Source organism: Oncorhynchus nerka, unplaced genomic scaffold (genome assembly GCF_034236695.1).
Source record: "Oncorhynchus nerka isolate Pitt River unplaced genomic scaffold, Oner_Uvic_2.0 unplaced_scaffold_2756, whole genome shotgun sequence".
In the NCBI taxonomy this organism is placed as follows: domain Eukaryota; kingdom Metazoa; phylum Chordata; class Actinopteri; order Salmoniformes; family Salmonidae; genus Oncorhynchus; species Oncorhynchus nerka.
In genome coordinates, this window is record NW_027038543.1 from 19,525 (window position 1) to 32,636 (window position 13,112).

Here is a 13,112-nt window from a genome sequence, read left to right on the forward strand (position 1 = left end):
TTTTTGCATTGGGAACGTGTTCCCCTGTAGCTAGCTATCAAGCGTGTTACTCTGTTGCAGTTGCTAGCTAGTTTAGCTAAGTATTTTTAGCCAGATAACGGTAGACACTAATTATATTTTATTATACTTAGCCCGACTTCTTTCTGTCTCTAGACACGGGCCACATATCTTTAAGTATTTTTTAACTTTCCTGACCAAGGAACACTTAGTTTTATAATGAATTTTCGATATTCTCAATAGTAGTTATTGAACCAAGCTTGCCATGACTATGAATATGGTATACTCTGAATCAGGAGGATTCAAAAAAAGAAGTGAAATCTGAAATCCTATTATGATTTTAATTAGCTCTTACACCAAGTGTTCCATGACTAAAATGATATATTCTGAATCTGGGGCAGATGGACAAACATCTCCCCAAAACGATGTAATTAAATCATTGAGTGGAACACATTCTATTTCAGTGACAGCAATATGGGAAGGAAGGGGAGAGGTTGTTCTTAGATTTAAGGAGTAATGGTGTTAAAAATATAATGATATAAGCTTTAGGGGATGTAGTATTTCATTATTTATTTTTTGAGTATTAGGATTTAAACCTTCCCTGTCTCTGGTCCAAGCTTGAGTCAAATTGGTGGCTGTATAAACCACCTTAAAGTTCGTTTCTAACCTTAATATAACATCCACAGAAGAGGAAGAATCCATTTTGCCTGCATCCCCCGGCGATTACACGCAGACCGCATGAGAGGAATGTACCCTACAAGAGGCATAGACATTTCGTGAAGTAGCTCTACCAGCTTGAAAGTTGCAGTAGTAATTAGTATTCTTGAAAGTATGCAGATTGAAAGCATAAACAAAACTGCTGAAATTTCCCCCCAAAATAAGCGGTGGATTTTCTTCATCCCCTGATTCTGAATATATAATTTTCATAGTCATGGCACGCTTTCTGTAAGAGCTATTGAAGATTTAAATTCCAAATCTTATTATAAAAACAAAAAGTATGTCAACAACACTTCAAATTAGTGGATTAGTCTATTTTAGCCACTCCCGTTGCTGACAGGTGTGTAAAATCGAGCACACAGCCATTCAATCTCTATAGACCAACATTGGCAGTAGACTGTGGTACAGTCATAGGAGCTGCCCTGGTCAACAGTAAGTGCTGTTATTGTGGAGTGGAAACGTCTAGGAGCAACAACTGCTCAGCCGCGAAGTGGTAGGCCACACAAGCTCACAGAACGAGACCGACGAGTGCTGAAGCACGTAGCGTGTAAAAATTGTCTGTCTTCTGTTGCCACACTCGCCACCGAAGTTTCAAACTGCCCCTGGAAGACACGTCAGCACGATAACTGTTTGACGGAGCTTCATGAAATGGGTTTCGTGGCCGAGCAGCCGCACAAAAGTTTAAGATCACCATGCGCAATGGCAAGCATTGGCTAGAGTGGCGGAAGCTTGCCGCCATTGGACTCTAGAACAGTGGAAACACCGTTCTCTGGAGTGATGAATCAAGTTTCACCATCTTGCAGTCGAATCTGGGATTACGGATGCCAGGAGAACGCTACCTATTGTGCCAACTGTAAAGTTTGATGGAGGACTAATATTGGTCTGAAGCTGTTTTCATGGTATCGGGCTTGGCCTTTAGTGAAGGGAAATCTTAATGCTACAGCTAGGGTTGCACATTTTGGGGAATATTCGGAGGTGGAAACTTTCCATGGGAATATATGCAAATTCATTTTTATACCATTTAAATGTAGATGTTTTTTTGCTTTGGATATATTTACCATATCATATGGAGACATAATTGCAAATGATTAAATCTTTCCAATAGAGAGAGAGAGAACTATTTAGTTACGAATTAAACTTTCATTAAATGAGTTGATGCTTCACATGGGATGATTTCACTGAACAACATAAGGGAATATTGAATGATCCCCAATGATCCATCGCATCTCCCAAAAACGTTTTCAACATACATCTGTAAAATGATAGTCTAGAAACTAAAGCTTTGGTTGTCTTCCTCTCAGGTCTCCTCCTGACCTCCTCAATGTCCACCTCTAGAACATCAGACTCTGAGGCCTCATCTACACTGTCACTTTCCAACCTAGTTGAGGATGGCTCGTTGTCAGGCTCAAAAGCCTCAAATTTGCCCGGATGGACACCAATTTTTCAACCCTTGTATTGGTCAACCTGTTGCGTGCTTTGGTGTGTGTGTTCCCAAACAAGAACCAGTTGCGCTCTGAGGCGGCTGATGTTGGTAGGATTTGGAAGATGATGGAGGCAACAGGGGAAAGAGCCTCAGTCCCTTCCACTAGGTGGCTGATGAGATATGTTGGCACGACTGCCATATTGCATCTCCATACCAAAGCCCTTGCTTGGAAGTGTACTTCGCCAGATTGCCAAGAACCTTGCCCTCATCCAGGCCAAGGTGGCGAGACACGGTAGTGATGACACCATAGGCCTTGTTGATCTCTGCACCAGACAGGATGCTCTTGCCAGCGTACTTGGGGTCCCACATGTACGCTGTGGCGTATGGGCTTCAGGCAGAAGTCTTCACGCTTTTGATGTATTTCAGAACTGCAGTTTTCTGCTTGGAGCAGCAGTGAAGTGGGCAGGGCACATCAGACAGGGTGGCATTGTCTCCCTCAATCCATGCGATGGCTACCTCTTTAGGTTTCAGGCTGCTTTACCCTTCTCTCCCAAAATAAATCACCAAGGAGGATCCTCTTGATGGGGCTTTCCATATCGGCAGACTGTGATATGACCATTTCTTGGAGAGACTCCTTCCCCTCCAGGAGACACCAACGGGTGTTGCTGGGCAGCTTCAATGTGGTGCTCTTATTCTTCTCACTTTGCTTGGTGAGGTAGATTGCTGCTATAACTTGATGACCCTTCACATGCCTAACCATTTCCTTGGCTCTCTTGTAGAGTGTATCTATTGTTTTCAGTGGCATGATGTCCTTGAGGAGCAGATTCAATGCATGAGCATTGCAGCCAATGGGTGTGATGTGAGGGTAGGGCTCCTCCACTCCACAGACCAAGCAGCCGTCATGGTCGCAGCATTGTCTGTCATAAGTGCAAATACCTTCTGTGGTCCAAGTCATTGACTGCTTTCAGCTCATCTGCAATGTAGAGACCAGTGTGTCTGACCCTTGTGTCTGTGCTCTTGTAGAATACTGGTTGAGGGGTGGAGATGATGTAGTTAATTATCCCTTGCCCACGAACATTCGACCAACCATCAGAGATGATTGCAATACATTCTGCTTTCTCTATGATTTGCTTGACCGTCACTTGAACTCTGTTGAACTCTGCATCAAGCAAATGAGTAGATAAAACATGTCTGGTTGGAGGGGTGTATGCTGGGTGAAGAACATTCAGAAATCTCTTCCAATACACATTGCCTGTGAGCATCAGAGGTGAACCAGTTGCATACACAGCTCGAGCAAGACCTTCATCAGCATTTCTCTGACCAAGTTCCTCCATTGAGTCTAAAACACTTCAGAGTCCAGGAGGACCATGAGATGATGCTATCAATAATCAGCAAGTCCCCTTTATGCATTTGGCCAGATTCTGCATCTTTGTTGCATTCTTCACATATGATTTGACACAGTATTTGCAAATGTACACAGTTTTTCCTTCTAATTAGCTGCAGTGAAATGTCTCCACACATTAGATAGTGCCCATGGCATTTTCCTGTAAAGATTAGATAACAAATGAGTAAAAAATAAGAAAAATACAATTCCATGTACAGATAAATAGTTAAGCAGTTTGATTAAACAACTCCTTCGTAATAAGTTTTAAAAAGAAACATGTATGGAAACAGGTGAATGAACACTCCTCAGTTAGCAGGCTCAAGCAAGCTAAAACCCGCATGGTAGCAAAAACTAACTAGCAGAAATTGTTGTCAAGTTAAAAATGATTTAAACTCACTTTGCTGTAGGCTACTATTTACTAGTTAACAAAAAATCATGTCATATAAAATATATTCACCCCTCCCAGTATTGTAATCATAACTTACCAGAAAGCATGTTGTCCTTGGCTCAGACAGTGTAGTAGTGTGGACTCAATAGCATCTCATTAGTGCAAGATCTTGAGTCAGCTGCACATGTGATGGAAGAGTGCACTGCACATGTGATTGAAGAATGCACGGTGCATGCAGAGGGTTGCAATTCCATTGAATTGGGAATAGTTTAACCAAAATATTGCACAAGACTTAGAATTGTCTTGTGTATCCCACAAAAAAAGGTTCACTGTTATAAGCTAACTTTTTTTTTAATGAATTTAAGCTAAATTCATCAAACTTCCCATGGAAAATTTCCAGAAGGTTTCCGAGCCTTTGCAACCCTAGCTACAGCATAAAATTACATTCTAGACAATTAAGTGCTTTCGACTTTGTGGCAACAGTTTGGTGAAGGCCCTTTCCTTTTTCAGCATGACAATGCCCCCGTGCACAAAGCGAGGTCCATACAAAAATAGTTTGTCAAGATCGGTGCGTTTGATGGGGTTAAGCCTTGATCTCAACCCCATTGAACACCTTTGGGATGAATTGGAGTGCCGACTGCAAGTCAGGCCTGATCGCCCAACAGCAATGCCCGACCTCACTAATGCTCTTGTGGCTGAATTGAAGCAAGTCCCCGCAGCAATGTTACAATATCTAGTTGAAAGCCTTCCCAGAAGAGTGGGGGCTGTTATAGCAGCAAAGGGAGGGGACGAGCAGGTGTCCACATTTTTTCCATGTAGTGTACCATCTTCATTGTCATGGCATACTTGGTTCAATAGCTATTGAGGAGAGAGAACCGAATGTCCAATATAATAAAAATGTTATCTAGGTGTTCAGTTAGGCTAGTAGGGGTTTTCCTCCTATGGAACTACATCCTAAAGTTAACCTCCAGTACAAGTTACTACTTCTCCCTGTTGACAAGGTGTGTGTTTTCCAGGCCTGTATGGAAATGATGGTCTGTTACCAGCGCGGTGGCAACTGCGGTACAGTGGTAAGGCTCTCTGGGAGCAGCTCCTCTCCTCTCCCACCTTACTGTGGCTCGCACCACGTCTGGGTGAGTTCCTAAACAACATTTTAGCAATGTATTGTGACTAACTGATCATTTGAATCATAAATCGAATAGACTCTTAACAGTGTAAACTGTATTCTAGGTCTAGACACCCAGACTGCCATGGAGCTGCTCTGCCTGCTGGGGGGCAGCACTGAGCCTGGCTGCTACAGTACTGGAATCACTCAGAGACAGCTTGGTGTTTCTATTTCTCTGGATCATGTACCTGTCAATGTACCAGGTCAGTTATACCACACATACACACTGCTGTAGCGGGAGCCAGTATACAGTATGCCTGATCTCTGACTCTGCCTGAATTTCCAGGTGGGACAGGTCTTCCTCTACTTCCAGTGGTGAGTTGCGTGTGTGTTTGCCACACCCAGAGACTGAATGCCACCCTGAGGTTGCATGTTAATTAACACCCCAGTACTGCTGTTAGTGTGTGTATGAGACTGAGTCGTCTTGGCAGTCAGCTGATGTGTATGTGTGATTGGTGCTCCTACTGCTGTGCAACTGCCAGATTATAAACACTATAACACATTGATAACAACATCACCATAGTAGCATCATGATGAAAACACTACAACATTAGCCCTGTCTGGGCATGCTCAGTCTCTGGGTCCTAACACTCTCTCCACCTTGCTCATTCTCCCTCCCCTTCTCCTCCTTTCCCATTCTCTGCGACTGCATCCAGGGACTCTCTTCTCCTGGAGACGGGGTTCCTCTGTGTGCTCATCGCCCGGTGACGTCTTGCGGGGTGGCGAGCGGGCAGGGAGCACGACCCTGTGACCTTCTGGTTGGTCCGTTGGCTGCTGTTCAGACTGATGTTCGCCTCCGGAATCGTCAAACTCACCTCCCGCTGCCCTACCTGGTGGGGCCTCACAGGTAGCTGTGTGTGTGTTGCATAATTGCTCAGGCAGGTCACCAAACTCATCGGACATGTTACTGCCACTCAGACTGCTGTTTCTGAGCGTCTTTCTCTCTCCCCCTGATGTACCACAGAGACCCAGTGTATCACACAGTCTCTGGCCTGTAACGTGTACATCTCTCTCTAGCCCTAACATATCATTGAGGCCCAGTGTAGCTACACCCCTAGCCTGTTGATGTGTGCCTCTAACATGTGGTGGTGTGTGTCTCTAGCGCTGACATATCACTACGAGACCCAGTGTATCCCTACACCCTTGGCCTGGTTTGCCCACCAGCTGCCCGTCTGGTGGCATAAGCTGTCTGTGGTAGCCACCTTCGCCATTGAGATCGCTGCTCCATTCCTCTTCCTCAGCCCTCTACGACGACTTCGCCTCGGGGCCTTCTACATGCAGGTCAGATTAACTCTGTGCATTTTGTCATCAACAGTTTGGGGTTGGTCTGTCTCCCCCTCTGGCGGTTAGGTGAAGTGCAGTGTTTTCTCTCACCCTGTGGTATTTAGGTGGTACTGCAGGTGCTGATCATCCTGTCTGGAAACTATAACTTCTTCAACCTCCTGACTCTGACGATGTGTCTGTCTCTGCTGGATGACGAGCATATATACTTCTGGCTACGCAAGAAATACACTCCTAACCCTAACCAAGGTACACACACTCCGGCACATACACACTGTGTAGGTAATTTGCATCAAGGACAGTCAGTCAGTTTTACTGGAGGCAGGATGTGACATGTACTCCCTGGTTCTGTCTCTGCTCCAATCAGGTACCTCGTTGTGGTGGGCAGGGTTTGTGAGTGGAGATCGCAGTCTGGGCTCTAATTGGCTTGAACGGTCACATGGTTTGACCTGCAGATCAACTGGGACAAGTGGACTGTCTCCTCCAGGACAGGGTGTGTGTGCGTGTCAGTTATCAGCTGTAGTAGATAATCATTGTTTTGACTGTTATTGCTGGTTATCTCTCAGTGTTTACCTTCCACCAGTTTAACCAGTTCCTGAAGACAGTCACCTTCCCCTCGGTCTGGCTGGGATTACTGTCTCTCACCTGGGAACTAGTCTCTTCCATGTTCAGGTAACACACACACACTCTCTGGGAAAGTGGTCTGTTCTGTGTGTTGTGTTGGTGTGTGTAGAGTGTTTCTTCAAGAGGCTTTGGGATACTGCTGTGTGTGTATTTACATGTGTGTCTGTGTTCTGTATGGTGTGCCTGTGGAAGGGTTCTTCAAGAGGTTTTTGGGTACAGTCCAGTGGACAGTGTTTGTTGCTGCTGTCTCTATGTTTGCCATCAGTCTGGTGAGTAGAACACTCTAGAACAGTGGTTCCCAACCCTTTTTGTTTACTGTACCAACTGAATTGAGCTCTGCCTGGAGTATCCCTGAAGTACCCCATCTCGTGAGTCTTCTGAAGTACTCCCTATGAATAGGCCAAGTACCCCCAGGGTTCCTAGTACCCTGGTTGGGATCCACTGATCTAGAATAATGGTACCTGCTCTCAGGTAAGGCATGTCATACTTTGTGTGTTCCAGCATGTTCTTGTTCACCTTCATAGAGTATGACTGTAACGCCAGTGTGTGTGTTTGTTTGTCCAGGTCCCATTCACCTTCATAGAGTATGACAGTAACGCCAGTGTGTGTTATTTTGTCCAGGTCCCATTCACCTTCATAGAGTATGACAGTAATGCCAGTGTGTGTGTGTGTTTGTTTGTCCAGGTCCCATTCACCTTCATAGAGTATGACAGTAATGCCAGTGTGTGGCCGGGGGTGCGTCAGGGTTATGATGCGGTCAGTCGTTACCAGCTGGTCAACTCCTACGGTCTGTTCAGACGCATGACTGGGGTGGGGGCCGGCCCGAGGTGGTCATCGAGGGATCCATGGATAAAGTCACCTGGACGGTAGGGGGTGTGTGTGTGTGGGAGAGGTGTTTTTTGGCCGATTTGTAATGTTTCTGTAATCTGTTTTAAAGCTGAAGTTAACCAAGGCTATTTTTTTTTTCATCCAACTTTAATTGTCTCCATTGTCCTACCCTCTCTCTCTCTCCTCCCCCTCTAGGAGATAGAATTTATGTATAAGCCAGGGAACCTCAGTGCCCCTCCCTCGGTCATCACCCTCATCAACCACGGCTGGACTGGCAGATGTGGTTTGCAGCCCCTGGGAACACATACGCACTCTCCCTGGTTCACCAGCCTAATGTACAGACTGCTGCAGGGCAAGACGGACGGTAGTATACACACTTCCTTCTTTTTGAGGTTAATGGCAGTGCATTACTGCCAATACAGCCACATTAACACAAACTGTATTGTATTTACTGTATTGTCAAAAACATCTTAACGTTAGCCCTCTCTCTCGCTCTCTCTCCAGTGATTGAGCTCATCCAGTCAGATGTGTCTCAGTACCCGTTCCACCAGCAGCCTCCACATACCTCAGAGCTCACCGCTACAAATACTCGGGTTCACTAAAACACTAGCTGATGGGTTAGTACATACTCTCACACACACATACACACAGAGAACAGATGGGTGATGAGGTAGTTGATTCATGTTATGAGCAATAATCTGAATGTCGACATCTTTGAGGAAATGCCGAAATCATCATTTAACGTGCGAGTCAGTGTCTCAGCAGACATATTTGATTGTGTGTGTTGCAGGTCGTATCCTCAGCGCTGGTGGAGGAGGGTGTACATAGAGGAGTTCTATCCCCACAGTGTATCTGGGCGACACCTTCCTGGAGGCATGCTTAGCCAGCATGGACTCAAGGTACAGTGCATTTGGAAAGTAATTCAGACCACTTTACCTTTTCAACATTTTGTTACGTTACAGCTAGTGATGCACCGATATTACATTTTTGGCCAATAACGATATCTGATATTTTCCTTGCCAAAAAAACTATACCGATATTTCAAATTTAAGTGGCCTTTTAAGCATTTTAGTACAGTTAAATAGTTTAAAACTACACTGACCACAAGGTTTGTTGGCATTCTACGTATGTCCCCATTACCAGCAAAAATCTAAACTATTTCTTTCAATTACTTGCAGTGCTGTTTTGTTAATTTGTTTAGTCTCAACCAGAATTTCATCATACATGTCAAGCAGTGAAGTTAAAGCTCTGTCTGTTCATCTGGCATTTTCCTCGGTGTGCACTGTCACTGTGTCCGTTTCCATCTTGTCCAGCCATGTCTGTAACATTTCACATAAACCCTGTTTCTTGTCTGCATCGAAGTAGCGGTCCTTGTACCTACCATCGAATATGGTGGCGACACATTAGAGGCTCAGAGAGAACGCCACCGAATCGCTTGTTCACAGACTCTAGTAGAGTACTTTTCCAAGTTAACCCTGACGGGCTGTGTTGACATTTTTGTTGAGCAGTCATTTCAATGCCATGACAGGGTATCTGCTGCAGACACAGTTGAGCTTATATCTCGAGTCAGTTGTTCGAATGGAGCCAGGAATGTTCATGTTTCAAACATGTTCTCAAATGCCATTGAAATGGCTGCAGCGGTATGAGAACCAGCATATTCTTGAGCAATACGGCTTTCCTCAGTATCGAAATCCTGGTCGACCCTCTGTGCTGTCAGACTCCCGCATGCTCATGGGGGCTGACATCAATGGTCCAAATGTCAGTCGTGAAGCTAATAGCAAGTGGCTCATGGGTGTGTTTCAACAATACTGTGTAACTCCAGTAGGGCAACATCTGAAAAATAGCACCTACTTGGTAGTGCGTACCGGTGCTTGACCAGTCATCGAAAGCCAACATCATCCACAACAGAGAACAGTTGATTGTCAAGTGGCAATGAATTCCATTATCTTGCCGACAATGGATTTTGCCTTTGAGTTGTCCCGCTGAAATGTTCCTACTCTTTCAATTGACTGATGGACTTGTTGACTGCCTCGATCCACACAGCAGACATTTTGGTCTAGATTAGGAATGAAAGTGTTGCACGATGTAGCAGATTGTAGTGTTGCATATCATCTACCTACGTTATATGGGTATGCACAGGTATGTCAGCTTTGACATTGGTTTTGCACCGGTGTTAAACTGAGACATTGGGCCGATGTTGGCATTTTTTTAGCTAATATCGGCCGATTCGATATGTTTACCCAATCTATTGTGCATCCTTAGTTACGGGGATAAAATTGGGGGAATTTTTGCACATTTTATTAAAATTAAAATAATATCACATTTTACATAAGTATTCAGAGCCTTTACTCAGTACATTGTTGAAGGTCTCTCCAGAAATGTTAGATTGTGTTCAAGTCTGGGCTCTGGCTGAGCCACTCAAGGACGTTCAGAGACTTGTCCCGAAGCCCTCCTGCATTGGCTTGGCTATGTGCTTAGGTCATTGTCCTGTTGGAAGGTGAACCTTTGCCCCAGTCTGAGGTCCTGAGCACTCGAGGTGCTCTTCATCAAGAGATCTCTCTGTACTTTGCTCCGTTCATCTTTCCCTTGATACTGACTAATCTCCCAGTCCCTTTCGCTGAAAAACATCCCCCACAGCATGATGCTGCCACCACCATGCTTCACCGTGGGGATGGTGCCAAGTTTCCTCTAGACATGACGCTTGGTGTTTCAGGCCAAAGAGTTGCGGAGTGGCTTCCGTCTGGCAACTTTTACCATAAAGGCCTGATTGGTGGAGTGCTGCAGAGATGGTTTTGTCCTTCTGGAAGGTTCTCCCATCTTTATCAGTGACCATCGGGTTCTTGGTTACCCCCTGACCAAGGCTCTTCTCCCGATTGCTCAGTTTGGTCGGGTGGCCAGCTCTAGGGAGAGTCTTGGTACTTCCAAACTTCTTCCATTTAAGAATGATTTAGGCCACTGTGCTCTTGGGGACCTTCAATGCTGCAGAAATGTTTTGGTACCCTTGCTCAGATTTGTCCCACACAATCCTGTCTCTGAGCTCTACGGACAATTCCTTTGACCTCATGGCTTGGTTTTTGCTCTGACATGCACTGTCAACTGGGACATTTTATATAGACAGTTCTGTACCTTTTCAAATTATCCAGTCAATTGAATTTTCCACCTGTGGACTCCAATCAAGTTGTAGAAACATCTCAAGTGTGATCAATGGAAACAGGAGGCACCGGAGCACATTTTAAAAAATCTCATAGCGTAGAGTCTGAACACTTATATAAATAAGTTTCAGTTTTTTATTCAAAAAACGGTTTCGCTTTTTATTATGGAGTATTGTGTGTAGATTGAGGATTTTTATTTAATCCATTTTAGGATAAACATAACAGCATGTGCAAAAAGTCAATACTTTACTTAATGCACTGTAATGAACTACCTGTAGTTCTCAGCAAGCACTAAGTGTGTGAGTCCTGTATGTCCTTGTGTCTGACCGTGTGTGTGTAGGATAAGTCCCTCCTCGGCGTGTGTCTGAGGCAGCTGTGCCCCAGGTGGTGAAAGTGGGTGCGCTCTCAGGTGAGGGTGTGTCTGCACCCCTGCTGCTCTGGAGCCTCCTCTTCTGCAGTGTCACCCTCTGTCTGCTCAGGGGACTGCAGCTGGAATACAGCAAGAACCCTACTGCAGCTTCAGGCTGAACGTGAAACCCACAGCTCCACCCCACCACCCTGATGCTAAGGAGGCCAATTCCAACGACAAAGATGGTCTAGGACAAAGACAGGAGGAGGAGCAGGAGGAGGTTGATGCAGAAGAGGATGAGCGAAGGGGGGAAGACGAGGAGAGTGAAAGAGAAGAGAACGATGTAAGAGATGAACTGGAAGAAGAAGAGGACGGAGAAGAAGAGGGGAATGTTGACTGACTATCTCAAGAAATAACGAGTTTCTCCTGACCCCTGAACACGGGATTTGGTAGCCCTCCCTTCCACTAACTGTCTCTGTGCAAGTGCTCAAGAGAAAGCTGCCTGTCTTGACTACTTGTCTGCCTTTCGCCAACAATAACCTTCTAACCAAAGAATTTCGTTGATGCTTTATTCTACATTTGACAATCACTTTATTTGAAATGAATAGACAAAGTTTTCCAATTATCTGTAGTATTATTACAATCAAGAGAAAATAACTTTTTTTGTCAGTTTCCTTGTCATTGTACATGTTTACGTGTGTGTGTGTGTGTGTGTGTGTGTTAAAGGGTGTTTGGTTTGCCACTGTGGTCCTTTGCTTTGCTGCCAGATATAATGTACTGAATCACCAATTCTGCACTTTCCTGCCAAGCGTCTTTCCACGTTTGAAAAAACATCACATCCATGAATGGATAATGTTAATGTTTTTGTATCATTTATAATAAAGATAGGAAATGTATCCATTTGGTTCTTCATTATTAACCATATGAATTGTAATCAGCATTCTAAAAAACAAACAACACTTTTAGGATGTTCTGTAGTTGACTTACAGATGACAACAACATGGTAAAGGCTATAAAGATAAAGCTTATAGTGTTACCCATATCTGAGGAGATGCCTTGGTGTTGCTGCTGGATATGATCTCTATGAAGGTGTGAGAGAGGGTGGGAAAGAAATGAATTGTGATAGTTAATTGATTTATGAAACATTTGAGGTTGGGGTAGGTGTGTGTGGCTGCCCCATCTGTCTGTGTGTCACCACTTCAGTACCCCAGGACAGTACTTGTCGATGAGAGACTGGTAGTATGGCTTCAACTTCTCTATGTCAGGCAGCTCAGTGGTCTTGGTGTAGAGGTCAAACTTACTGTAGGGGTCAAATGTTCGAGGTCAAACTGACTGCAGAGAGGGTAGAGAGAATTATTTTTCAGTGTGTGTGTGTTGAGACGTACTTGAACTCGCGAACCCAGGGAATCATGCGCATGTCCTTGTCATCACAGAGGTGCATGTAGTCTCCATGGGAGTGCCAGGGGTAGAAGGAATGGAATCGGATCATATACAGACCCTAGAGAGGGAGAGCAGAGGAGTGAAGACTTTTATGTGAGTTAACACTGATCAGCAGTCTTAAACTAGAATCACTGAGTTTTTGTAAACCTGTATTCTCTTTGCTAATGTAGAACCATAGACCCAAATTCTCACCTCTTCTGGGATGGTGCACTTGTTGAACTTCATGACCCTGTAGAGATACTCTGGAACAAACAACACAGACAGCAGTTCAGTAGTGTTACTGTGCAGGCCCATGTGCCTTACAGTGGTGACTGTGTGTATGTTTCTGTGTTACTCACCATCATGGCCCCAGGACATGAGCACA

General features: G+C 44.7%; 1 protein-coding gene and 1 pseudogene across 1 annotated transcript; one reads left to right on the forward strand and one right to left on the reverse strand.

Moving 5' to 3' along the window:
• The first annotated feature begins 2,127 nt into the window (after positions 1-2,127).
• On the forward strand, positions 2,128-11,708 carry LOC135567013 (lipase maturation factor 2-like; annotated as a pseudogene).
• A 65-nt stretch (positions 11,709-11,773) lies between these two features.
• Positions 11,774-13,106, reverse strand: LOC135567014 (inositol oxygenase-like). The gene is made up of 4 exons (XM_065014540.1): positions 13,087-13,106; positions 12,941-12,990; positions 12,694-12,806; positions 11,774-12,608 (listed from the first exon to the last, which is right to left on the reverse strand). The coding sequence occupies exons 1-4, from the start codon at positions 13,103-13,105 to the stop codon at positions 12,500-12,502; spliced, it is 291 nt and encodes a 96-aa protein (XP_064870612.1). The 5' UTR covers position 13,106; the 3' UTR covers positions 11,774-12,499.
• Positions 13,107-13,112: the final 6 nt, after the last annotated feature.

What these genes read in the sequence shown, in the direction of transcription:
- LOC135567014 (XM_065014540.1), bottom strand. An exon ending in AGTGCACCATCCCAGAAGAG is followed by an intron (nt 12,807 to 12,940) that starts GTGAGAATTTGG and finishes CTCCCTCTCTAG; the next exon opens with GGTCTGTATATGATCCGATT. An exon ending in CCCTGGGTTCGCGAGTTCAA is followed by an intron (nt 12,609 to 12,693) that starts GTACGTCTCAAC and finishes TGACCCCTACAG; the next exon opens with TAAGTTTGACCTCTACACCA.